General features: G+C 51.2%; 1 protein-coding gene and 1 pseudogene across 1 annotated transcript in view; both read left to right on the top strand.

The window, feature by feature from the left end:
* Positions 1-7909, top strand: part of LOC149357489 (uncharacterized) — a 47875-nt gene extending 39966 nt beyond the window's left edge. Inside the window, exon 4 of the mRNA XM_089576593.1 lies at positions 7153-7909. Coding sequence (XP_089432719.1) covers positions 7153-7909 — 757 coding nt within the window. The remainder of the gene's footprint in view (positions 1-7152) is intronic.
* A 9276-nt stretch (positions 7910-17185) lies between these two features.
* The window catches only part of LOC149357490 (uncharacterized), a 46850-nt pseudogene continuing 36270 nt past the window's right edge, over positions 17186-27765 (top strand).

Raw genomic sequence — 27765 nt, forward strand, 5'->3', positions numbered from 1 at the left:
GCCTGTATGCTTTTCGAAAGCGCATATATTTTGGCACCATATAGCCTAACCATAGCCATAGCGCTGAGGATAATCGCGTTTTCGAAATTCTATACACTGATATCGCTATAACTGACAGCCGGCTACAAATCTCTAATTGCAACCATCTGCTTAGCTGTGATTGTTAAGAAGTTAATAATAAGAAATTAGTCAACCAGCTTACGACTTAACACGCCAGCTTTCCGGTGTCCGCCAAAATGGTAATAATATACCGCAAAAGCTAAATTTTCCTCCAAAAAAGGCTATTTTTGGAAATTAATTCCCAGAAAACCAAACTCGGCTACAAGACGACTTGACTCTTCTTGACTGTTCTTGACTGTTCTTGAGTATAGGCTAGTGCTACTCTAAGCACCTGCATCGACAAGCCGTCTTGGAGTTGAAGTCTTCTAGACATGCTCCTTTAGGCAGTCTGCAAATCTGCCATACTGGATTATTTCAAGAACCATATGCCGGCATTTGTGCCAAGAATGTCGAGACATATGCTTCTTAAGCCAGTATAGCACATCTACAGACTGGCTAAAAGGGCATGTCTAGAAGACTTCAACACGCGTTGTTGAGATCGAACCAGCCAGCACGCCTGCTTCTACTGTGTATGGCTGCGAGCAACTTGAGTGTGATTACTTTCGGGCCTGCCGCCACGGACCGCACGCACGGAGAGGACCCAGGTGCCAGCTGACTTCAGTTACGGAGTTTGCCCGGTTGGAGTGCAGGACCAAAACAGATCCCCTTTCAGAAAGGTCTGCACGTGTAGAACGTCGCCGCCGCCGCCTCGGGGAGACGAACGTTATCTTCCCCATTTGCCGTGACCGTGCCAGGGAACAAAGGGCCTCATTTCCCGTTGCTCTTTGGCGTGCCAAGCACCGCGACAAGCTGGCGGGCATCATCTCCGACCCTCGCGAACATCTCCAAGCACGAGGAACCACTTTCGGCCTTTTCGTGACCTCGCGTTCCGGCCTCGAGCGGCGGGTGTCATTTGATGATCAACAGATGTCGGTGACCCGCAGACACCTTCGGCTGGCCGGAGGCCATCACCTACCGCAGTCGACGCTACCTCGATGACAACCTTTTTTCCCTCAGACTCCACATGTGAAGGGGGCGTGACCATGAGTGCAGCGGTGTGTTTGTGCGCACAAGTTTGTGCTCTAGGCCCCTCCCACCCCGACGTGGGCGTCCTCAACCTAGGGAATTTAGGGAACGAGAAGCGTATAAAACTCGACAACGAATGCGGCAGAATCGTCTCACTTCTAACCAACATGTCGTAAAAATGTAAATAAACCCTCTTGTAATCTTCCTCCCATCACCCAACTTATTGACTAGACGGCACTCTTGTCCTGGTGGTGGTGGGAACGGGCGTTGGCTTGACCACGGTTCCGACAAGCAGCGAGCAGCAGCAGCAGCGAGCTAGCAACGGCTCCCGAACCGACCCCTTCTGTCAACAGCGTTCTGAACTCGGGAATTAGAGCCCATGCATGCGTTTCAGCAATCACAATGAAGGGCTTCATTGCAGTAATTTAGTCGCAGAAATATAGTAAAAATGCTTCAATACGAAGTGCGTCTCATTGTTTCCGGCTGAAGTGGGCTCCGTGTGCTGTTGAGCAAATAAATTTGTAAGTATTTTTGCAATGTTGCAATCAACAAAACTCACTGCAGCTAGAGCTGCATGCCCTGATTGCAAACTATCCGCCAGAAGCCGATACTGCGAGCTTTCGACGTCAGATGACGCTAAAAGATTAAGGAAAAAAACAACTCTTACGTTTTGCCCCACCACTAGTAAATACAATGAATTCTCTTCTTTAAAAGATTTGGACAATTTTACTCGAATGTTGCGGCTTTTGTGAAAGACCCCAACCTACTGCGGGTAGAGAATTCACGGTTATAAACCAACACTGGACTCCTAGCTTGGAAAGAGACAAACACTTGGAAATGTATATTAATGCGGTCCAGAACGACATAATTCCCGCCGACAAAAGCCACACTGCAGGGAGACCGAACTTTTCCAAAAAAGAACGGGATGCGTTGAAGGCTCCCAGCAGACGGACAGATGTAATCAAAAAAGCCAACAGTTGAAAGTCCTCTCTTAAGATCTCGTAGAGGGAAAATTGGTTGATGATAATTGTTGTAGGATGCTTGACGTCTTGCAGATTCAAATTGCTCAATCACATTGCAAGAGGACACTTCTGGAGAGGTTAACTTTTTATAACAATCACATTGCAAGAGGACACTTCTGGAGCGGTTAACTTTTTATAACAATTAAAAGCACAAAGGAAGATACAGGCAAGGAGAAAACATATTTACACTTGACTGACTCGACGTGACGAAACCAGTCCTCGGTCCTGCCGAAACAGCTGGTTTTAAACCCTATGTCCCCGCCCTCGGTGGGGAGAATAACCAATCAGGTACTGCACAAACATCCACCCAATAACCTATTGGGGAAAGAAAAAACATCACCAATCAGAAATTTGGAAAGGACAGCACAACCAATCAATGATTGGAGAAAGAAGGTAACTCATCGCGACAAACACTGTACACATATGCACACTTTCCACCATCACGATTTTGGAGAGTTATGATTTCCTGCTGCGAGCTTCGCGAACATTCATTTTCCTAACGTTCGGTTGACCCAAGTTCAGGGAAAGTCAATCCAACCGATCTGTTAAGCATCGTCGCTCCTCATGCTTGTAGCTAGCGTGGCAATATCCTGTTAACCGCGCTTCAAGCTGTCAACGCACGCCGCTGCAGACATGAGACAAAAGCCACGCACTGTGACGCGGGTCCGCCTCGCCGCAAGCATGTGCACACAGGATGCGACCTAATGAAACCGTCCCTGAACGGAGTTTGACCTTTGCCGTAATCCTCCGCTACCCGGCGCCCCCCTTATCCCGCTGGGTCGAGTGACTCGCCCCCTTCTCTCTGCGGTTGTGCGGAGGGCCCAAGAGAAAGAACGTAATGGGCATTCCACTAACGCGAACCGGAGGCGGCAAAACAAAGTAGAGCACCGCGAACTTCACTCCTCCCAGCCAACAATGTCACACGGACACTTGTTGTCAGTGGAACATTAAAGTTCAGCCACGGTGTCCGACAACAAAACTACATACACATACACACACACGTACGCGTGCACATACGCGCATATAGCGGTTAGTTCAATCCGCTCACACAAGCTTGGAAACCAATGATACCAATCTGCACATTCCAGAATCCACCATGTCAGATCGATGCCCCAAACTGGCAGAAACAACTTCTAGCCGCCTACATCTCGAAACAAAACTTGTTTCTTTTGGGCTTTGTCCAGAAGACTGGACCAAAATTCCGTATAATACGGCACAGCGCTGGTTGTAAAGGCTGCCGCCGCTATTCGGTCTACCTTGTCACTTTCCTCAAGATTGACAGAGGTCACCTGCTTCGCGTTTGCGATCGCCCCTTTCGAATTCACATTAGGGTTACGCCTGTCACCAGCTACCTCACATGCTGTTTTACATCGCGTTTCCAGCAGCTGCTCCCTATCTGGCCGTTCTATCAGCGAGTGCGTTTCGTGGGTCACCAACTTTCCTACACCTTCAGCCAGGTCTGCCATTACTGCGCACAATGTCGGCATCGGCTGCCCAACCATCTCATCTTTGGCCGCCGGCTTACCCTCCTTGCATAGAGTGTTCCCGCTAACAGATCCTGCTTCTCGTCCTCGAACCTTACTGCTACCTCAGAGTTAGCGCACACGAGCTGTGGCACGGAGCTGAGCTCTTGTTCACGAGCAGTATATTCATGTGCCTCACGGGTCTGCTCTATGCCAGTTTGCTGTGACAGGCAGTGTTTCACAGGCGTGACTAACGCCCCTATGCCTTCAGACATCTCTTCTGACACGGTACACAGCGTTGAACCCTGCTGACTAACTGCTGCAGCTTTCACAGCTATAGCCATTGGCACACACGTCAGATCAGCTTCTGCTACCTGGAGAGACGCACCTTCCGATTTTATTCGATCGGAGCTCTCGCCCCTCGAAAGTGACTGAATTGTTTCTCCTGTTAGCATTATTTTGGCCCCTGAATCCACAGAGGCTTCAGAACTTTGAACTTCGGTATACATGTCGCCGCATGCCTGGTCCTCCGCCTTAACTGATTGACTGATATTATCAACAACCATCTTCGATTGGGAACACAACCTGTCAGGAACCAGCATTTCCACATGGGCAACTAGTTTGCACACCTCTCTCCTCACAGCCGGAACACTTTGTTCTCGCTTCGAGTTCGGACAGTCAATCATTAAATGTCCAAATTTCATGCAATCAAAACATTGAACAGCAGCAAATTGGATCTAGTTGTCAGCTTTCGCTCACTGGTTTAATTTCATCTGCATCTGTGCAAGCTTTGTCTTTTCCCATTCGATTACGAGTTTCAACTTGTCAGTTTCAAGCAGCTGCTCTGCCTTCTGCTCAACCTCCACGCGTCGCATAATGCCCTCCCGATTATACCGTACGGCAGCCATGTGCTATCATTTATAGCACGAAAACACTACACCGACGTGGTGAATCCGGAGAAAGCAGAAAGGTCTCCTACCTCGCTGGTTGCTTTCATCTGCCACGGTAATCTCGTCGCCCTGAGTGACGACAGCGGGCTCCTCGAGGCGGATGAGTTGAGCCCCGGCTCTCACGGCAGCTCGCTGACTTGAACCTCCCTGATGATGTCGCTTTGCAGCTTGAAATTTCTCCATGCGACAGCCAGGTTCATTCAGCAGCTTGCTGGCCTCGTTTGACTCACTCGTCGCCTGTTCTTGTCTTGAACCTCAACGTGGACGCCTAGTTCCTTCCGCAGCTCACGGACTTGGCACCTCCACGACACATCGGTCACCTGGCTCCTTCAGCTCCTTGCTGACTTGAGCCTCCTACGTCCCGTTGACACTGATTGACCAGCAGTCTCCGAAGCTTCCAACGTCACTCTATGACGCTGACTTACGTTCCTCCTTTAGGACGTACCGCTCTGCAGCTTGTCCACCGACTTGATCTTCCGCCCCTCCGTCAGATACCTCGAGCAGAAAGACGTAGCAAATCCTGTCTCGACTGCGCCAGTTGACAGTCCGCTCTCTCAGATACCTCGACTGGAGAGGTTATTACACAAAGGAAGATACAAGCAAGGAGAAAAAATACGTACACTTCACTGGTTCGTAGTTCTACGTGACGAAACCAGTCCTCGGTCCTGCCGAAACAGCTGGTTTTAAACCCTATGTCCCCGCCCTCGGTGGGGAGAATAACCAATCAGGTACTGCACAAACATCCACCCAATAACTTACTGGGGAAAGGAAAACATCACCAATCAGCTATTTGGAAAGGACAACACAACCAACCAATGACTGGGGAAAGAAGGTAACTCATCCCGACAAACACTGTACAAATATGTACACTTTCCACCATCACGATTTTGGAGAGTTATGCTTTCCTGCTGCGAGCTTCGCGAACACTCTCACTTTCCCAACGTCCGGTTGACCCAAGTTCAAGGAAAGTCAATCTGTTAAGCATCGTCGCTCCTCATGCTTGTAGCTAGCGTGGCAATATCCTGTTGACCGCGCTTCAAGCTGTCAACGCACGCCGCTGCAGACATGGGACAAAAGCCACGCACTGTGACGCGGGTCCGCCTCGCCGTAAGCATGTGCATACAGGATGCGACCTAATTAAACCGTCCCTGAAGGGGGTTTGACCTTTCCCGTAATCCTCCGCTATCCGGCGCCCCCCTTATCCCGCTGTGTCGAGTGACTCGCCCCCTTTTCTCTGCGGTTGTGCGGAGGGCCCTAGAGAAAGAACGATTTTTATTGGGGTTTAACGCCCCAAAGCGACTCATGCTATGAGGGACGCCGTAGTGAAGGGCTCCGGAAATTTCGACCACCTGGGGTTCTTTAACGCGCACTGACATCGCATAGTACACGGGACTCTAGAATTTCGCCTCCATCGAAATTCGGCCGCCGCGGCCGGGATTGAACCCGCGTCTATCGGGCCAGCAGTCGAGCGCCGTAACCACTGAGCCACCTCGGCGGGCTGAGAAAGAACGCAATGGGCATTCCACTAACGCGAACCGGATGCGGAAACACAAAGTACAGCACCGCGAACTTCACTCCAGCGGATAAAGGAGGCAGTACAGCAGTCATGAATAACGAAACATACATTGAGGAAGGCATATTACAACTCTCTAACACTCGCTTCTATCAGCGTCTTGAAGGAGACCCAACTCCACAATACCAACAGTATACAGCAGAGGCTCTGGATCAGCTTGCGAAAAATGGGGACATAACCCTGCGGTTAACTAAAGCCCTCACCGCACCACACCCGTCGCCAGGTCGATTTTACTTGCCACCGAAAATCCACAAAATCTTGGCCCTGCATTCGTACGATTACGGAACCAAATTCCAATTGCATTGACACATTAATCAGACATATTCCAACAACACACGTACCCAACCTAGAAACGCGACACCAACCATTTCTTTCGCGAAATAGCAGGTTTTAAACTCCCGGAAGAAGTAAAGTGACCAGACGTCCCGATTTAGGCGGGACATGTCCCTCTTTTGCGTTCGTTGCCCCGCTGTCCCGCCAGCATGCATGTGGGACGGCGTTTTGTCCCGCCTTCGCTGCACTGGCTACACCCGCCCTGCCTAGCTCCACCGAACCAGCCTAAATAATGGAAGAAACAAGCCATAGCCAGGTGGCTCGCAGAAAAGCACCCGCGACCACGAGTCGCGCCTTTTCGCGTTAAAAAGGGCTCCCTGGGCGCTGCCATATTGTTCACTGGACTGCAGTGGGCACCTCGCGCTAGCACGGTAGAAGCGGCGGCGGAACCGGTTTTCGGCAGTCCAGAGAAGGGGTGTTTCGATTAAGCTCTACTCATACTTTTACATCTATACAGTGCGGGTGGAGGCATTCAAGGAGTTTTGCGACTTCGCATCTGTAGAGTACCAGCGACTTCTGGGCTACAGCAAGATGAGGTGGTTGGCATTAATGCCAGCTGTTGATAGGGTGATTAAGCTCTTTCCGGCTTTGAAGTCATTCTTTTTGTCGGCAGACAAATGCCCCTCTCTGATTAGGTCATTTTTTGAAAACCCATGTGGAGAGCTCTGGCTCCACTTTCTGCACAGCCAGGCTGCCATGTTTCAAGCGACTGTGTTGGAGATTGAAGGAGACTCGAAGACTGCCATCGAAGTTCACAAGGCCCTGAACGAGCTGCAGACCAAAGTCCAAGACAGACATCAGCAGGCATTTCTGCCATCAAGTGTGCGCTCCAGGGTAACATCACTTGAGGAACTAGGAGAAGTTAGAAGAGGATCGGTAGCAGAAGTAGCGAGGAAGTTCTACCAGACCTGCACGTCGTACCTCGAGCGATGGTGCAACCAGGTTGATGAGATCAGCAATCTCTCGTGGGCCTCTCCCGAGTCAGCACCGCTTTGGGACGATGTGCAAAGAAGTGAGCAGCTCATAACTTCACAGTTCAGTTACATCAGTCTTGATGAGAATGCTTTGTTTGACGAAGCCTGTAACGTTTCGCGTTATGTCACGGCTCAAAAACTAGAGGAATGGAAGAGCCAGAAGAAGCCCGTCGGAGAACGGTGGGTAGATGTTCTTCGGCACTTTGAGACGAATGATGTGCCGTGCGACAACATGAGGGCAATTATTGAGTACTGCATGTGCTTGCCAGGAACAAATGCACCAGTGGAGCGGGTGTTTTCTCTCATGAACAAGATCTGGTCTGCAGAGAAGACGCAGCTTCAAGTGACGACCCTTAAAGCGATGTTGATGCTCAAAGTGAATGTGCACATGACATGTGAACAGTACCACGGACACATCTGCAAAAATGAAGGGCTGCTGAAGAAGATTAATTCAAGCCAGAAGTATTAAGTGTATGCGCCAGCTAGGCAAGAGCTGGAGGAAAAGAAATGCTGCATGATATAGATAAAATAATAAAAAGTGCATGTCTAAACTATTAGCCGTGTCATTAAGAGGGACCCCCCCCCCTCAGTGTCCCGCTTTGGGGTCTGAGAAATATGGTCACTTTAGGAAGAAGCCTTTCTGGTAACATCAGGCCAACCTCTCTGCCCTTCCTGTCAATAAATCCTCTCTGCCTCTCTACGCTAACATTCCTGATTCCGATTGTATCACATCTCTGACCGAAGCGTACAAGCAGGATAGAAAGGAGGAGTCCCCTGCTCCACGTGTTCTAGAAATACTTGCAAAAATCTTACTCGAATACAACAACTTTAATTCAACAATCAACACTATTTACAAATTAATGGCACAGCCATGGGTACAGGTATGGCGCCCACCTACGCCAACATGACCATGCATAGTACTGAATCTAGATTTTTGCAAGATTCTCTCATTAAGCCCATCCTATAGAAACGCTATTTGGATGACATTTGTCTTTAATTTGGTCGGACACAGAGCAGGAACTCCTACATTTTATTGAACAAGTCAGCCTTGTCCACCCCAACATATCGTTCACTCACGCGTACTCCCACAGTACAATTAACTTCCTAGATGTATAGATTTAGGTAAAGGAAGGCCCACTTACCACCAACGTATATAGAAAACCGACGGCCCGTCAACAATACTTACACTTTAAAAGTTGTCATCCTCGTCACTCTAAAGCGAGTATATCATACTCTCAGGCACATCTATTTACAAGAATCTGTTCCCAAGATTAAGACTTCATAAGGAATTCCAACCGCATGCGAGAAGTCCTCACCAAGCAACGATATCACCCGTCATTGTCGACGATGCCATTCAAAGGGCATCTAAACTCAACCGAAAGGAAATACTAGAGGGACGCTGTCGTGTCTTGCTAAGGGAAACGACACTGTAGCCGAGGTACAACAAGAACTCGGGTTTATTGTCAGCCGGCCGTCAGACCGCGCGTCCCGCTGGTCGACGACTCCCCGCGAAAACCAACACGCATGTGCTTATATCGAGATACAGACAGGCAAGGGGGCGGTGCCCAAATAGCGGCACGTGGCCGTGAGTTGGCCGTTTGCTTATCGTGATACAAACACTACAGACGCCAACGCAGCGAAGAAACAGATCGCTGGGCAAACTTGGTACTTACCTTCACAAGTAACCCTCCCCAACGTAAACAAAATACTTAAAAAAACATTTCGACATGCTCGAACAAAGCGAGCGCCTGGCTAAAATTTTCACTACTCCCCGTCACGTAGCGTATACAGCCGACCGAAAAAGATTCAGAACATTCTAGTACACTAAGAAACGTATAACCATCTGGGATTGGGGTGTCGACCATGAGCAGAAAGTAAATGCCAGGTCTGTAAACATATACAAACAATAAGCTGTGCAATAAGCACAGCCTCAGGCTTTAAATCAGGCTTTATTCTACCTCCTATAATGCAGTTTGTGCAGTATACAGTACATTGAGAAGACGGTTAACCCTCTACGAATTCCCTTTAATAACCACCGCTCTCAAGCCATACCTCTACCTAACCTCTTGTCAAAACACATTAATGAGAAAAAACACCCATTTGACGCATTTGATTTAACAGTCTTACAGAGTGGGTTCAAAAACACCCGGGAACGGAGCAACGCGAGTCGTACTTCATTTATAAGTTTGGAACAATTGCCCGCGACATTAACGAAAGCCTGGGGGTTTTGTCTTATATCCGCCTCTTGCAAAGCCAGTGCTGACCTGCCGAGTCCCGGCTTGACATACTTCGGCAGTTCCTCCCTTTTCTAATCCTTTTTAAGCTTCTCCCCATACGCTTACACAGATGTCTTCATCCCACACCGCACTCTTTCCTTCCCCAGTTCGACCATCGCGATGAGCGCGGCGCAAAAGAACCGTCGCTTAACCCTTTCGGCCCTGGTGTCCTATATAAAGGACACGAAGCAAAACGGCTATAAGTCATGATTAAAATGCCCAATAATCTAAAACAAGAACTGAGCCGACTCCCAAGGCATCCCTATAAGCATAGACAGCACTTTCTCCTTCGTCTTCCTCATCGTAGCGCCGAGAGTAAACAAACAAAATGGCGGAAGATGGGAACGGCGGCTGCAATGGTAAGTGCTATTTTGCCATTTTTTTACTCCATACCTAAGAGCGTGTTCGCGATTAGAATTTTGCAGGTTGTTTTAAAGACTCTAAAGGCTTTAACAGTTGCAGAACGTTTTCTGTGCGGTTAGTACATTTGTCGCAGCACGCCGCGATATGTCTGTCCTATATATAGGACACCAGGCTTCAGTGGGTGTAAACCACCGGCGCGTGTTGCATGCAGTGCGGAATATTTTTTTTTGGTAATGCCTAATTTTTGTTTTTGTTTTATTGCAGAGGCAAAGACTGTGACCTTACTCAACGGCAAAGCGGCCTCGATTAAGACATCTGCGTCTCGAGGATCCAGATGTCATTTTTGCTGCACTGAAGGATGGTTACGTGTCGGAGGTTGAAGACGCTGAGGACGACGTGGATTTGAGCTCTCGGCTGCCTCCACCGGTGATGAAGTTGACAAAGCAACACCGGAAGACAGGTCGTGGTGCAGGAGAGCTTTCAATAAGCTAGCAGCCACGTGTCACCCTCAATAATCTGGTGACGAGAATGAGCATGATCTTGATGGTCTACCGACCCCGTTCTCGTATCCGTATTTTTCTCAGTACGTGCCGAAGAGTGTTTTTTGCTGTTCTTGCCGAGGAAACAAACATGTATTCTATTTATCAAGAAGGAAAATCCGTTGAGATGAGGAAGAAGAAATCAGAAAGCTGATTTCACAGCATTTAGCGATGGGTGTCTTTCGCTAGCCACGGCTAGAATCTGCTTGCACATTGCAGACGTGAACGGAGACCTGTTGTGAACGCCCTGCCTTCACTACGGCGAACGGTATGCCTTCACTACTGCGAACGCTATGCCTCACAACGGCGAACGCCAAGCGCATGCTCCTCACGCTTTCCCTCGTCCCTTCCTCCCCTTACCCTCGCCCGGTCACGCTATGTAAGCTGGCTGATCGGGATGAATAAACGCTCTTTCTATCCCGAGCGTCCGTTTGTGTTCCATGGAAGCACGGCGCGCGCAATGCGCGTACAAGCTTTGTAATAAGACCACACCACCAATTATCCTTTCTGGAAGGTCACAACAGATATGGACACATTTCATGAAAGATGTCTGCCTAAACCTCTCTTTCGAGGAGCATCTCTGCAACGATGAGCAAATCATTCCGTTTAAAGGGGTAGAGACATCAAATTCCAAGGTTGTACAAAAGACTGCCATACGTTTCCTTTGTATGTGAGGACCATAAGAGCGAAATATTAAATTTAAGGGAGGTCTAGAACATATTTTAATTTCATTTTAAAGTTTGTGAAAATGCTCACTCTTGAAGTCTGAGCCATCGCTAGTGCATCAATGTGACGTAGGAACAGAGAAGAAAACACAAGCAAGTATTGCCTACGTCATTGCACAGTTTTCTGACGTACGGGACCAAGTTTTGCGGTTTCGCGGCCTAGCAACCTTGGTTACGAGTGCTCACGAGTCTTTTTTTTTCTGCACGCTCGCGAGTGCGATGGTGCTTTACGCCCGGCGTTGCCGCAGGCGATGTCGTTGCCGAAACATCCACTTGTGCAGAGGCATATTGCCCGTGCTCTAATGTAGGAAGCATTCTCTAGTATCATGGATGTTATGTATTTTCTTGTGCGAACGTGAAGTACGCCGAGCATGCCGGCCGGCCAGCCTGGATCCCGTCCGCCGGCGTCATAAAAAGGAGCTAAAGTGTGTTCTTGACGTAAATATATAAACCCTGGGATAAGAAATGTGAAAAATGTGTCATTTTTGAGGATCGCTGACGAATACTGAGCTGCTGGCAAAGGTAACGACTGTGATACGAGCAAACTTTTCGCCACAACCGCCTCGCAGCTGCCGCTGGCCCGACGTTGCGGTCCGGCTCGCCTGGCGCCCGCTCGCTTCGCTGCTGAAGACGTCGTGGAGATTTACCATACTATTATTTTATTGTGAGATGATGCTGTTGACAGTAAAGCGATGTGTAGAGTAGGCCTTTTATTATAGCGCAGGCGACTTCCGAAGCGCCGGCCGCTGCGACTTCGATGCGGAAGAGGCTATAGGCCTAGCGACGACCACGGCAACCAGGCAGCAGAAGAGTTCGTCGCCCGGAGCGCCCGCGAGCGATGCCGTTGCCGAAAGCTCGAAACATAAGCAGGCATGCTTTGTCGCTGCTCGAGCAGTCTTTCTGGGGGACTGCTGTACGGCGGCGAAGTGCGACACCGGTTGCGGGCGGAGCTTGGGTAGAGCGGCGCAGCGATGCTCACCGCTCCGTGTCCCTGCTTGCAGTGGGGCGGCAGTTCGCAAGCGACGATCAGTGCGGCGCGTCGGCCTAGTGGCCATATGGCTTGATGAATGTTGCTGCGCGTGCATTATTTGTCTAAATAATGATTGCACTTCGCGCTCTGAGCTCGCTACTTGTTTTTGGTCGGCGAATGTTTTCGCTCGGCCACCGATATGTCGTTGGCCAACGGGTCTCGTTTTGGTCGGCGGCGTTGTCACACTAGGACGACGCTTGGTCGTTGGGGCGTCGTCGTCGTCGTCGGTGCAGTGTGACTGGCTAGTCGGGGAACGACCAGGTTGGCCGACGCGATCGTCGGCGTCGCTGTCGCGTCGACCTCGGGGTCCCGTCGGCCTGTGTGAACGCGCCTGAACTGCGCGCTGGTCCCAGGCTGCCCTAATCGTCGCTAGGCCTAGGTGGTCTCGCTTCCGCAGTTGACGGCGCTCTGGAAGTCGACTGTGCTATAATAAAAGGCCTACTCTTCACATCGCTTTAGTGCGAACTCGTCCCATAATAGAAGATAAGTTCGATTTCCACGACGCCTTCATCAACGGAGCTAGCAGACGAGCAGCGCGCACGAAGAAGCAGCGTCGAGCTGTCGGGATGGGACAACGTCGGCGTGAGGTCGGCGCTGTTGTCGGCAGAGTGTGACACACGGGTCGGCCGACGGCTGCTATCTCGGCGACGCGACGGCGATGCGCTCGTCAGGCGACGACCGGTGCTCGGTCGGCGTCTGCGCAGTGTGACAGACGCGCCGACGGCACGAAAATCGCTGCCGCCGACCATCGCCAGACTGAAATCGGCCGATCGTCGGCGTAGTGTGAACGCGCCTTTACCATTTGACGTTGCCTACACGCTCGGTGTTCGCTGGCACAATCTGAGCTGCGTCGGGCCTGACGCCTGCCTCCTCTTCGGAATCGCTGGCCAGCGGATCAAAAATGAAGTGGTTGTCGGGGTTCGAACCGCGGCGTCTTCTTCCTCGTCTGCGTCATCCCGCGATTCCTCATAATCGGTGTCTTCGCCGAAATAAAACTCTTCTTTCCGACTCGGAGCTGTTCGACTTGCCCTCCGCCCGGCTCTCCGTGTTTACGCGCACCACGTGCGTGTCAAGCAGACGACATGCCTACACGACGTCACGGCTTTCCGGACCCACGTGACAACGCATTGTCTGGTTTTTGACGTCATGAAAGAGCCTGGCAAAACCTGGCAACTACGAACCGAAACCGAAACTGTTGGGTACAAATAATACGATTATTAATTATATAATGCGAGTTCATGCTTCTAAGACGGTGTTGCATGCTCACTGAATCGCTACGCATTATTTTCAACCCAGAGATACAACACAAAAATTTGGTGTCTCTACCCCTTTAAAGGACAGCGAGACATAAAACAATACATCAAAAGGAAACCAAATACGTGGGAAGTGAAAGTTTTCATGCTGTGCGCCGCCTCGAGGATTACTTACGACTTCGTCGTTTATCAAGGTTCATCCACTGAACTCATTCCAGCTGTTTCAAAACTTTTAACACGGATTAATCGACGTCCAGTATTAGCTGACCTCAAGGCAACCAGCATGTTTATTCTCAATATTTGAATTTTTGTGAAAGTCTTGAAATAAAGAGTAACGTCAAACTTTGCTTTTTTTGTTCTTGCAACCACTAAGCCCTGGTGTCCTATATGTAGGACACGGCGCCATCTTTAAAACCAAGGTAGTTCTAGAGAAATTTTTTGCACTAGTGTGTTCTTTGGGTGGCAGTGAAGCAAAATAACAGTTTAGAAAAATTCCCGAAGTAGCAAAAAAAAAATCAGGGCTGAAAGGGTTAATTAACAACTTCCGCCATTCATACTGGCCCGCGCTACTTTCTTCCATAAAGTCGCGTACATTTCCGGCAGTCATGATCGTACTTTCGGCCACGTGGGCCCGAGCAAGCAGCAACCGAAGACAGTCGACAAGGCCGACAACCTCGCGACGGCGGCGGTGCAGTGTAGTGCTTGTGATGCCCTCCTCTTAGCCTAAGTGGATTAGGGCAGCGGACTTCCTTGAGCGGAGGTGACCACGGCAGCAGCGGCGAAGGCCGAAGATGCTAAGGGGGCTCACGAGGGCATTGAGAGCGGCAAACAGCAGCGGAAGCAGCGGCGACGTGGCGGCGCCAGTCAAGCCGAGTCTACCCTCGGGTCGCCGGACGACGGAGTGGTGCTACGCACAGTCAAGCTGTTGCTGTTAATTGAGGACGGCTGCGTCCTCGACAGAGGTCTCGTGTTCTGGCTGGTTCGATCTGGACATCCGGCGGGGAAGCACGTTCGTTCACGTGCTGGTAGACTGCGGGAGATTCATTTCCAGCCGTGTTTGATTACGCATCCTTTACCCCCTCCCATCGACCGAGCTGCGAGAGCGGAACAGCCAGCATCGCCCCTGCCGTGGGTGGTAACACCAGCGTCCACTTCTGTCCATCCGATTTGGACAGTGCTCTTCGTAGCTTATTCCCCAGTCAGGGATCTGGGGAATCCGAACCCTATTTAACTCGGCATTGAGTGCGACCGAGGGAGACGCCTGTTAACTCCCGTCGACTCCAGTTGGCGAAGAAGTTCCCTTCCACTGAGAGTCACTCCCAGTGGCTCTTTTGTAAATAATATAAATAATTGTATAAAGATTTCCTTGCCTTCTTCCTAACCCAGTCTCCCATCCTCCTCGTCCCATCATAGGTTCGGCCATGCTACCCGGGTCGCAACAACTGGTTGGCAGCGGTGAGATCGTCTGCGTGGTGTCCTGGCTCCGGTTTTGGTGAGTGCATTGCCTTCTCTCCTTGAGTATTGCCAGGTCTTAATTTGTGCTGCTCTTCCTGGTAGTGCACATTGGTTGAAGTAGCCTGTTCGGATTTGAACCTTGCTTCACACCAACATCCTTAAGAGACTAGCGATCACATTATTAGCGAGCACTTAAAGGTGCACTGAAGAGGAATCTGAACTTGTCTTTTTGCCGCGTGAACTCGATCTACACGTTCCGAGTTTTCTTAGAAATTGCGATTTACTGCCCTGTGTGGCCGATTTCACCAATTAAATCGAATTAACGTCCGGCTCCCGCCTTTTTTTTAATTCTGCCTCGTACGATGGGCGGAGTCGACCAACGCGTGGAGATCCTTTCACCCAGTCCCGTGGCGGCTTGCCGCTCTGCCATCGACGGAGTAATACGTAGTAGTCCGTAGTAGCCAATAGTCCGCGCGTATTTTTATTTCTTCGGGCTTATTTTGCGGCTATATTATCTGCGAATGAAACTATTTATTCATGGAAACCTAAAAAACAAAATAAAGCGAAAGCAAAGCCTCCACGGGACTGAGTGAAAGGCGCTCCACGCGTTGGTCGACTCCGCCCACCGTACGAGGCAGAATTAAAAAAAAAAGGCGGGAGCCGGACGTTAATTCGTTTTAATTGGGGAAATCGGCCACACAGGGCAATAAGTCACTGTTTCTAAGAATGCTAGGAACGAGTGGATCGAGTTCCCGCGGCAAAAAGACATGTTCAGAATCCTCTTCAGTGCACCTTTAAGGGCAGTCATGGACTGGCGAAAGCTGCGTAAAATGGACCTGATCTCCTTATCTGGAGAATTAGGGACTCATTGCGGGGAAACAATGAAGAAACTGCAGGTTGTCAGTGCGATAGAGGACCTCGGTTTTGAGGACGAGGAGATAGTGGAGCACTGGGAGGAAATAAAAAGAAAAGAGGAGTTACAGGAACAAAAAAGAAAAGAGGAATTGGAGGAACGAAAAAGAAAAGAGGAATTGGAGGAACGAAAAAGACAAGAAGAATTGTAATTGCAGGAGCGAATAAGAAAAGAGGAGTTAGAGGAACAAAAGAGGAAAGATGAGGTGGAGCTAGAAAGGAAGCGACTTGAGGTGAAGCTAGCTGCAGCTCAGGCAGAAGCAGCAAATGCCGGCACGGCCTCTGCTGTGAGCAGTCAGTCATCGAAGCCGCCCAAAATGAAAGACCTTCTGTCACCTTTCAAAATGGGCGAAGATGTCGGGCTGTTCATTGTAAACTTTGAGCGCACGTGCGAAAACCATAAATTTCTTCGCCCAACTTGGCCTCAATACCTTTCGATGGTTCTGCCATGTGAGGCTGCCGACGTGCTTGCTCGGCTAAAAGGCGGATGATTACGGTAAAGTGAAAGCCACCTTGCTGAAAAAGTACCGCCTGGTAGACGACGCCTTCCTTCGACGGTTCAGAACCACGGGGAAGCGGCCGTCTGAGTCATTCCCAGATTTTGCCTACTATCTTAAGGCAAATCTGATCGAATGGCTCAATGGCGCCGAGGTTTATGAGGACCGTGACAAAGTTGTGGCAGAAATCTGTCTAGAACAATTTTACAATTGTCTAAATGAGGAAACGCGGCTCTAGGTGCAAGACAGGCCCGAAAAGAAAAGCTTAGAGCGCGCCGCCGAACTCGCAGAAGAGTTCCAGGTCAGGCGCGAAACAGGAAAGGAAAGCTTATGGGCAGCAACAAAGCCCTAAAGGGAGTTCGGGAGGCGCTCAGTGCGGAACGAGAATAGAGCGGCCCCGCCGAGGGTAGAGAAAGGGGCAGATGAGGAGAACCGCGAAAAAGACTCCGTCCGTAGAAATGACGCGGACAAAGAAAAAAAAGAGAAGGATCGTGCTAAAGCCTTCGAGGCGAGAATACCGGCAGTCTGTTTCCGCTGTAACGAGCCAGGGCATATCGCGAGTGGCTGTCGAAGGACTAGGCTGGTTTTTTCGCTCACTGCTCTCGACGAGTAAAATATGCGCCTACTAGAGCCGTACATGCGCGAAAGGACAGAATGAGCGACGGTGTCGCGTCCTGCGCGACTCCGCCGCCACAATGAATGTAATGCACCCTTCGTTCGTTTCACCAAAAGATTTCACTGGGGAAAACGCGTGGATCCGGCAGGTGGCCCAGGAGGGCAGTGTCTGTCTGCCGGTCGCGTGCGTCACCATTGAGGGCCGGTTTGGGGTGCTGCATACCGAAGCGGCGGTGTCAGTGACCTTGCCGGAGCAGTGTCCCTACCTTTTTTCAAACCGCTGGGAGGACGAGCTAAAGAAGAGGGGCCTGAGTTATGGCGACCACTCCGTGCACGAGCTGACGCGTTCCAAGGACCACGAGATCGCGGCCCAGTTGAGCCCAGGGAGTAATACCCCCGTCACACGGCCAGTTTCAATGGCCATCGAGTCGAGGGCCATCGAGATTTTCAATCGTTATCGAACTCGAGGGAGTTGTGGTGCTCCTACACTGCAAATCTCAATGGCCATTGATATCGTTTTCGCGTCTTCCACCGAGCTCGTGTGGCGCCACAATCGCTACGTTTGGTTTCGCGCAAATAAAAATATTTTTACGAAACCAAACTAAATGCTGAAATATAATTTTTTTGCAGTCATAAGGCGCGTTCACACTTGTCCAAAAATCCGGCGCGCGAAGCGGCTTCGCTCGCCGCAAAAACTAGGACCTGTTCTCATTTGTTGACGCCGGGGTGAGGTGGAACCGCCGCATCACTGCTGTTTCTCGGTTTTGCACACCACGTCGCCGCTCGCGGCGTACGCAGATACAGTGCAAAAAAGAGCATAAATTTACGCTGTCTACGAACCACAAGCTTATGCGTGTTTACGTACGCTAAACACAAGCGCATTCCCGCATTCAGTTCAGCGTAGGCCAGCACAGACGCAAAAATAGTAGTAGTAGAAGACGTTTATTCGGCCAAAATTTACAGGCCGAGCATGTCGACCGCCTGGGCGACCAGAAGTCGCTGTTCTTCCTCCCCTTCAGCGCCAAGCCAGTCGAGCCAGGTGGTGATGGATAAAGAAGGTGGGGGGTAGGAACCCGACTGCTGAGCAGCCGGGCAATAGAAGAGGCAATGGGCAAGGTCCGCATAGATACAGGGGCAGTTGGGACAGGAAGGGTCCGATCGATAGCGATAGAGAAAGAGGCGAGACGGGGTGATGATTGCATTCATTTGAATGTGCCGAAGAAGGCGAGCCTCCGGCACTGTGAGTGATGGATGAGGGAGAGGGTAAAGGCGTTTGTCGAGGCAGAGCTCGAGGTAGAACTCTTTTATGGTGCGGCGAAGGGTGAGTCTCCCACCGTCCTCCGAGGGCTTGGGCCAGGGGATCAACGGTGCCCGGAAAAGTGTGTCACGGGCGAGCTGAAGAGCCAGCTCATTGCCGTCAATCCCTGAATGCCCAGGGACCCAGCGGAGGAAAACAATGGAAGGCTGCAATGCGGAGACCGCTCGTTCGACCTCCTGTTGAAGAGAAGGGGTTAGGGTGCGTTTCTGTATGTGGTGTATAGCGGCTTGTGAGTCTGAATAGACTGTGTACTCTTGAAGAGAGGGAAGGAGGGCAAATGACTGGAGGGCATGCGCAATGGCGAGGACCTCGAGGGACAATGCATCCGGAGGGCGTAGAAACGGCCCGCTGGTGTGAGTTTCAGGAGCGAGGAGGTGAGGGTGGTACAGGGCGTAGCCGCAGGAACCTCGAGGAGCCACGAAGGAGGCATCCGTGTAAGCTACACCCTGGGTATCAAAGAGAGGGGAATTGTGCTGTGCGGCCGCATGACGACGGCCGGCGTGCAGAACGGGGGACATGTTGGACGGAAGGGGGAGGATCCGAAGATTGGGAGCCGGGGTGGGAATAGGAGAGGTAAACGGGGCGCAGGGAATGGGCGAGATACCCGCTTGAGTCAGTAACCACTGACCCTGACGGGTAAGGGAAAGCCGGGCAATCTGCGACTCATGATGGAGAGAGAGCAGAGAACGGAGAGGATGAAAGAGGCCTGTTGCAAAGATCTTTGCAGTAGAGGTAGTGATAGGGAGGTTGAGAGCTGCCTTGTAGAGGCCCACAAGGGCAGTCTCAAGAGCGTTAAGTTGAGTCTGATTGAAGGAAACGTAGGGTGCAAAGTACAAGACCTTGTTGAGGGCCAGCGCGTGGGCAACTCGGCACGCATGAGCCTCGTGGAGACCTGAGCGCCGAGTGACCACGCGCCGCAGGAGGCGAGTTACGGAGTGGCAGGTGGTGACAGCACGGTGGAGGGCTTGCACGTTCTTGGCTGCATGCAAAAGAAAGCCAAGAACTTTGCACTGCGTGACGACAGGAATGGGAGAGCCAGAAAGGTGGAGAGAGACGAATTGGTTGTGTGAGCGCTGGTATGAGGAATGGTTGAGGAGAAGGAGCTCGGATTTTTCAGGAGCAGGAGAGAGGCCAGCAGTGGTGAGAAAGGAGTCGATGAGATCTAGGCCACGTTGCAGGGTGTCCTGTACGTGACCGGGAGAGCCAGACGAACACCAGAGAGTGATGTCATCGGCGTAAAATATATGATGCAGGTCGGGAATTTCAGGTAGCTGGGAGGCGAGAGGGGCCATAGCAAGATTGAAAAGGGTAGGAGAGAGAACAGCACCTTGAGGAGTGCCTCGGGTGAGGTTGTGGGGGTCGGACAGATAGGTGTCGACTCGAAAGCGAGCGACACGTTTAGAGAGGAATGAGCGGATATAACAGTACATGCGGGAGCCACAGTCTAGGGAGGCGAGTTGGGAAAGGATGTGGTCGTGGCAAACACCGTCGAAGGCCTTGCGAACATCGACGGTCACAAGTGCGTGAATTTGAGTGGGGGTAGGTGACAGAAACGTGTGCTGGAGAACCAGAAACATGTCCTGTGCACAGACGTGGCGTCGGAAGCCGATGAGAGAATGAGGGAAGAACTCCCTCGTCTCGAGAAAATTAGAGAGGCGAGTCAGGGCCATTCGCTCAAGGGTCTTACCAACACATGATGTCAGGGAGATTGGGCGGAGGTTAGAGAGAGAGGGAGGTTTGCCCGGCTTTGGAATCATAGAAATGAGGGAGGAGGTCCAGGAGCTGGGCAGGCAGCCGCTGTCCCATGCATCATTGTAGGTTTTAAGGAGGAATTCTTTGGCGCAGTCAGGAAGGTTGCGAAGTGTGGTGTATGTAATGGCATCCTCACCGGGAGCCGAGCGTGTAGCATTAGGAGCCAGAGCCGATTCGAGCTCCCGGAGAGTGAAGGATTGGTCCAGATCGGGGTTAGGTCCACCGCAGTACACCGGGTAGGAGGGTGCCAGAGGGGGCGGGAGATAGAGAGAGGCGAGCTGATCAAAAACATCGGAGGGAGTTCCTTGAGTGAGGGCTTTAGCTAAAGTTGGAGCAAGTGCAGGCTTAGTGCCAAGGAGGGATTTGAAGAGAGACCATGTGGATGGCGAGTGCAATGCAGAGTCAAGACGGTCACAAAGAGCACTCCAACGAGTGTGCTCGAGTGAGGCGCAGTGGGCGACGATCTCGGCCCGCAGAGCAGTGATCCGGGAAGAAAGTTGGGCATTGTGACGTTTACGGCGACGCCATAAACGGAGTAGGTGAGGATCTGGGTCTGGGACTGGGTGACAAGACCGAACACGACGGCTACTGGACGTGAGCGCTGCAGTGATGCGCGACGTCCAGTCGTCGTAGGATTGAAAGGAGTCAGAGGCGAGATTAGCGCGGAAGGCGTGCCAGTCAGTATGAGTGACCGGATGACATCGAGGGATGTGGGAAAGAGAGGTGGAAATGTGGACAAGATAGTGGTCACTGAGAAGAGTTTCGGCTGTCATTTGCCAGTGAAATGAAAGTGAACCCCGAGAGAAAGTGAGATCGGGTGTCGTGGGGCGCTGTGAGGCAGTGCCCGCTCGAGTAGGGGAGCCAGGAGTTTTGAGAAGGGTGAGGTGGCGTTCCTGGGCCAGACAGTGGAGGAGGCGGCCGGGTTTGAGGGTAGCCCAGAGTGTGTGAGGGGCATTAAAGTCGCCACCAAAGAGGAGATGGGAGTTAGAAGGAAGAGAGTGAAGGAACTTGCCCAGGGCGGAAAATAAAGAGGAGGTAACAGGGGGGTTGTAGAAAGACAAAAGGGCGAGTGAGACGCGGGAAGAAGGGTGGTAATAGACCACACCAACTAAATATTTAAGAAGGACGGAGGGGATATCAAGTGGCTCCACGAGCACGTCGCTACGTACATAAATAGACGCAAGTGGTGTGGCCGTAGCGGCATGGTAGACGCGGTAGCCTGGGACAGTGCGGGCCGTCCGGGTTTCCTGGAGAAGGAGAAAATGGGGCAGGGAGGGGCGGGCGAGTAGATACTGGTGGAGGGGGGTCTTATTATGGCACAGATTTCGGCAGTTTCACTGCAATATCTCGAGGCCCTCGCCAAAAACCATTATGATAGTGTAGAGGTAGAACTTCGTGAGGGTACGCGTTCCTTCTTTTTGGCCGGGGGCAGTGACTCATGCAGGGATTGGAGCGTAGAAGTGAAGGATTCTAATTGTTTGGATTGTGTTTGGAGGGTGGTAAGAATCTGCAGAACCGATGTCTCTAGCTGAACCAAGCGAGTGTGGTGTGCCTGTGTGGTGGTTTCGAGAAGATCAGCCAAAGGGGCGACCTGGGCGGTGGAGGAGGGAGTGGTGAGTGTGGCAAGGTGCTCATTTAGCTTTTTTTTTGCTCATTTTGCTCATTTAGCAAAAATAAACACAGCCTATAGTGGTGCCATCTGGTTGTCAGGACGGGAACTATTGCTGCCAACAAACGGACTGTCCTCTTAAGCCTAGCAGCGGCAGAATGGTCACTCTAAATACAAAATAAAGCAAATTTATCACTTATACGTTTTCTTATAGGCAAGGCGAGACAAAGCGAAAGACCGGTGCCCCATTTATGACCAGTGAACAGACTGAAAAAGGAAGCAACAACGAGAATTCAGTCCGAAGCGAGGGGTCCGGCTTTGAAGGACGCCGCCATGTTTGTCGTTCGAAGCAATGCTAGCAACACTGGGCAATGCTCGAAGGCCCTCTAAACCTCGATAGAGTTCCGCGTTGCTCCGTTGGCTCGATATACTATTGACTCGATGGCTATCCAAACCGCCCGTGTAGCAGCGCTCGATCGCCTTTGAGGCGATAGACTATCGGTTCGAGGGCCTTCGAAACGCCCGTGTGACAGGGGTGTAACGAACCAAGCACAGACAGAATCGCTGAGGCGTCCGAATTTTTAGAGAGGTTGTCACCTAGCACTGCCAGCAGGACTCAGGTGGTTTTGCTATGCGAGGAAAATTCCGCACGCGACGAGTCTCCGTGTGTTCTACCAGACCTTCCCGCGCGTGCGACCTGTATATATTTATATTTATCATGTATATATGTAAACAATTATTATCAGTGTACTTCTCCCTCTGTCCTTTCTACTATCCCCTCCCCTCTTTCTTTTCACTTCTACACACTGCCTGCTATCCTTTAATTCCGCTGCCCCAGCTCAGGTGCTTCCAGCAGCGATAGCAGATGCCGGGGTAGAAAAAATTCTTTTACCTTCCATATTCAATGCAAAATAAAATCCACTACTACTACTACGAGCCTCCGGGAATTACTGAGTCAGCTTTTGACGCTGCGCCGTGGGCCGGCAGCTTAACACGTGACGGCACCGCGATAACAGAAGGCGCGCGCAACAGATCCGCTGGGGCAGCTTCCAAAAAGCGGCGCCGTGCAACGAAAACCGAATTGTGTGGTGTCGCAAAGCAAAAAGTGCAGGTTGGGCTTTTCAGTTTCAGTTTCAGTTTATTTCCAGAAAAAAAAATTCTGGTGGGACACCTGGGCTAAAAGCTGCTTTTGTCAGCTTGCAATTCAGGACCGCGCGTAACTTCTCCGAGTTGCCACCCCGGCACTCAAGAGCTCACAGGAGTCGCGTGAAGACCAGATCGACTAAACCCCTGTCAGACGAGCAAGTTTAGTGTCATTTTGAACGAGTGACACTCGCCTGTAGTGTCATTCGCATCGTGTCACACGATGAACTTTAGTGACACTCGCTGCTGAACGCACTCGGCAAGAAGTGAGTTTGGGGAACTCACTTCACTTTTCCCGAGGGGCGAAGTGTATAGCCTCGGTAGCAGCGTTTCGAAATTAGAATACAACGTCGGCAATAAAAATGGCGTTTTGTTGAACGCAGCTAATTATTTTTTGCCCTCTTGTTCATGTAAACTTATTTGCGCATGTATGTCGCCACCACTTTTTGCCAATCAGATTGTGTCAGATGCGCAGAAACTAGAAACGTTATCGCCGTGGGTCACCATGATGCTTCAAAAAGTGAAGTACTGCTCCTGGCTTGTCTCGTCTTGCGAAGCCTTTTTTGTAATCGCCAATATTGCACAAAGCTCCTTGATAATCATAAAAAATTGCTTGCAGTTTGGAATCTACTGTACATTAACTGAACATTAAAGCTTTGAAGCGCGAAAAGTAATATTTTTTGTGCCTTACTTGAAAAGCCATCGTCACCACCATCAAGGGCGCCGCAGAGCGCGCGAGGGTCAGATAAAGACGAGACATGCAGGGAGCCTAGACAGGAGGAAGCACCCCTCTCGCGTAAAACTTTTCCAGCGCTGCCCAGGCTTTGCACGCCAGTCGCAAAGAGACGGAACTAATCAGCCCTGCAGCTTTTGGGAAACGTTAGCTGGTAGAACAGCCGCCCGACCACGCCGGGCGCGGCTGAAGTAGGGGTATTCCAGGAATACATGTGTCTTGTATTTGCGGTTTGTTTTTTTTATTATCCATTCACTCTTGTAGAACACCCTAAACGATGTAGTGAGCTTTTATTTCTGGCTCGAGTAATGTAGCTTAAAGACGCTTGTTAAATCTCTGTGTAAAAGAGATTTTTTTTATGACAGCCTTTGAGGTTTCGTAATGTATAGACCGTTTTCGGCGCCAGGAGGACAATAGCCTCGAACCGGCGCGCGCGCGCCGCCGCTTCTCCTGCTTCTCTCCTCCTGGTATGCGCGGGCGGCGAGCTACGCGTTGAGTGACGTTCGTGTCCTGCTGTCTTTTGCACGAGAAAACAGCTTTTACGTGTTTTCACGCTGACTATGAACATGAATCGTGAGCCGAGGTCATCAGGATACCTCTGCGCTGTTGTTGGCTGCACCAACAACTACCGCAAGCGGAAAAAACTAGCCGCAGAGCCATGTGCACAGCATGAACAGCCGCGGCGTCAGTGCGGCTGCGACCTGTTCCATCTGCACCGCTTTCCGTCAGATGAAGGCGAGCGATGTCTTTGGCTGGCTAGCATTAACAGAGAAGATTTTGTGCCTCCTTAATGTCACATGCTTCCTTCTCCAGCAAATAAAAAATGATGTGTGGCATCCGGACGTGTGGCCACTTCAGTCAGTGACAACACTTGGATGCCTGTACAGCTTGTGACCTGCAGACAATATGATGGTCACAAAATCTGAGCAGTGGAAGTAGATAGCTCAGATAAGCAGAACAAAGACCTATCCGAAGTTTTTGTTGGATGATAAATATGACAGCAAATGATATGCGATATTACAGCACTGCCGAGTAAGCAGTGTGGTTGCAGCAGTGTTGTTACCGCGAACAACCGGGCCTTGGCAGAAGCAAAAGAGCGTGCTCACTGCACCAGTCGTCAAGATACCTAAGTCTGCAAAACTTGTTTGAAGACGCGTAGCGTGCTTAACGACGACCGCAAACGCGCTTGCTCACCAAAGCAAAATCGAGCTGCGGGTGGCGTGGCGAATTTCTTTTGCCGCGTGGCAAATACCCATGCAACCTCTCATCTAACTTTCTCTGTTTAGTGCGGACATTTATTTAGGGCCGCAACACTTCACTTTCGACGAGTGAAGAGTGGACACGTACGCGAAAAAGAGTGGCGGGGCAGCGAGAACGACCATTGCTCGCGCTCGCTCGGTGGCCCCCAAGCAAGCAATGGTGACATACGCGAGGTCAGCTAGCGTAGACAGTGCTTTCGTTCGGTGCCTGCGCGCTCTAGCTTAGTAAACATTCTCGCACCTACCACCTAGACCTGCTCGTAGGCGAGCATTTATCTCGAAGTGGTAACCAGCTGAAACGCACAGAGGACACCAGGCATAAAACGCCTGAATCTGGCACGACGCGTACCTCGCTGAGAAGTGCACTGTAGTACCTGCCTAAATGTGTGAAGTGTGTACGGGTCAGCTTCCACGAAAGAAATTCATCACCGTGAGTGGTCCAACAATACAGTTCGCGTCTGCGCACCACGCACACTTAAGCAAAAGTGAAGTGCGGCTAACGTAAACATTGATGAAGTGACTTTGTTATGCTGACTGGTAATCGTAGTCTATCGAACTCATTCGGATCGCATAAAAGAAGCTTGGCGGCTGCCTGTGTCGCTTCTTCGACCACCGTCGCAGATAGCGGTGCGGCCGTTGCTGTGCACTAGAGGAAACAAACGACTCGTAAACAAATTTCGTTTGTCTGGGTCAATCATCGGAACGACGGTGGAAGTGCCTCCTGCCCCATAATCCGATGAAGTTCCGGACATCATTAAAACAAACCGTGGCAGTGTTTCTCGAAAAGCTTTTCCCGTCACCCAGGCGCTTTTCTAGCGCGCCCGCCCGCCCGCCCGCCCGCCCGCCCGCCCGCCCGCCCGCCCGCACGCACGCACGCACGCACGCACGCACGCACACATACACACACACACAAAATCAGAAACTCCGAAGCGCCAATTTGCGACGCCGCCGTACTGCACCGTGGGCGCAGCACAAATGCGCGCGCGCACACCAGCATGGCGCTAGGGACAAGAACAGAACATAGACGGCGCCACCTCCCCAAAATGGCGGCGCCTTAGATGAAATGGTCTATAGCTGCAGTTGGTTGGTTCTGTATGTTGTTTGTTATGTATAGATTAGTGCTTGAGATTACATGAATAGTAGTTCAGCTCTACTATCCTCTCAACTGATCTATTGGGGCCGTGCGTCTATGGACCGTAACGGCAGCTGTAATTTCTTCCACCATAAAACCTGATTCCAAATTGAAAGATACGGTGCCAGTGAATCACCCGCATAGGTCACGTCCGCAGCTCACCCAACCAGACCGCCTAAGGGGGAGGGGGGGAGCCAAAAGGAGAGTTAATCTAGCAGCACAGCTTAAGACCTTGTTCTTTGTTTTACCTGGCACGACTAGGGAGGGGGTGGTGCTCTTGCCTTGCCGGGGTGGGGCATTATGCAGACTTGATCATTAATGCTCTACCTGAGACCGCTGGCCTGCAGACACCGACCCATGGATCACCCAGGAAACAGACGACCTGCCTAGTTGATGCGGCCTCTTCAGAGGACAGCGAGGAGCTGTAACCCCTTTCGAGGCCTCTACATGGCGGCGGACGAGCTGTCATGGTCGTACTTCCGGCCACGTGGGCCCGAGCAAGCAGCAACCGAAGACAGTCGACAAGGCTGACAACCTCGCGACGGCGGCGGTGCAGTGTAGTGCTTGATGTGCCCCCTCCTAGCCTAAGTGGATTAGGGCAGCGGACTTCCTTGAGCGGAGGTGACCATCACGGCAGCAGCGGCGAAGGCCGAAGATGTGAAGGGGGCTCACGAGGGCATTGACAGCGGCAAACAGCAGCGGAAGCAGCGGCGACGTGGCGGCGCCATTCAAGCCGAGTCTACCCTCGGGTCGCCGGACGACGGAGTGGTGCTACACACAGTCAAGCTGTTGCTGTTAATTGAGGACGGCTGTGTCCTCGACAGAGGTCTCGTGTTCTGGACATCCGGCGGGGAAGCACGTTCATTCGCCTACTGGTAGACTGCGGGAGATTCGTTTCCAGCCGTGTTTGATTACTGAGCCTTTACCCCTTCCCATCGACCGATCTGCGAGAGAGCGGAACAGCCAGCATCGCCCCTGCCGTGGGTGGTAACACCAGCGTCCACTTCTGTCCATCCGATTTGGACAGTGCTCTTCGAACTTTATTCCCCAGTCAGGGATCTGGGGAATGCGAACCCTATTTAACTCGACTGTGAGTGTGGCCGAGGGAGACGCCTGTTAACTCCCGTCGGCTCCGGTTGGCGAAGAAGTTCCTTTCCACTGAGAGTCACTCTCAGTCGCTCTTTTGTAAATAATGTAAATAATTATATACTTTTCTTTGCCTTCCTCCTAACCCAGTCTCCCATCCTCCTCGTCCCATCACCGGTCCGGCCATGCTACCCGGGTCACAACACGGCTTTTTTGTTTTTGTTTTTGTGGGTGTGTGCATTTGTGAGCATCTACAGCTCACGTGTCTCTAGTTAAATTCCACTCTGCCCGCCTTGATTCATCGTGCCGAAGGAGTTCCATAAGGGGAAGTACCCCGCGTTTTCCACATTTGTATCGTTTTATTTTGTTTACTCGCTTACGTCGACAACACGTGAGTGCGTCTCAAATCTATTCTGTGCTTCGGCCACGCTCTGTTTCTATGCACTTTACTCGCTGCCGCTGCGTTGCGACCCAAGCCACCGTCCATTCTTCCCTCCCGCCCTTTTTTTCTGTCCTTTTCTCCCAGCTCTGAACGTAGAATTCTACGTCTCCTCGTTACGTGAAGCGCTCTTTTATGTCCCTCCTTCGTTTCGCCTTCGGGCTTCTTTCGCGCTGCTTCACTCTAGTC

This window comes from Amblyomma mixtum, chromosome 3, assembly GCF_055824585.1.
Source record: "Amblyomma mixtum isolate Tamu chromosome 3, ASM5582458v1, whole genome shotgun sequence".
Lineage (NCBI taxonomy): Eukaryota > Metazoa > Arthropoda > Arachnida > Ixodida > Ixodidae > Amblyomma > Amblyomma mixtum.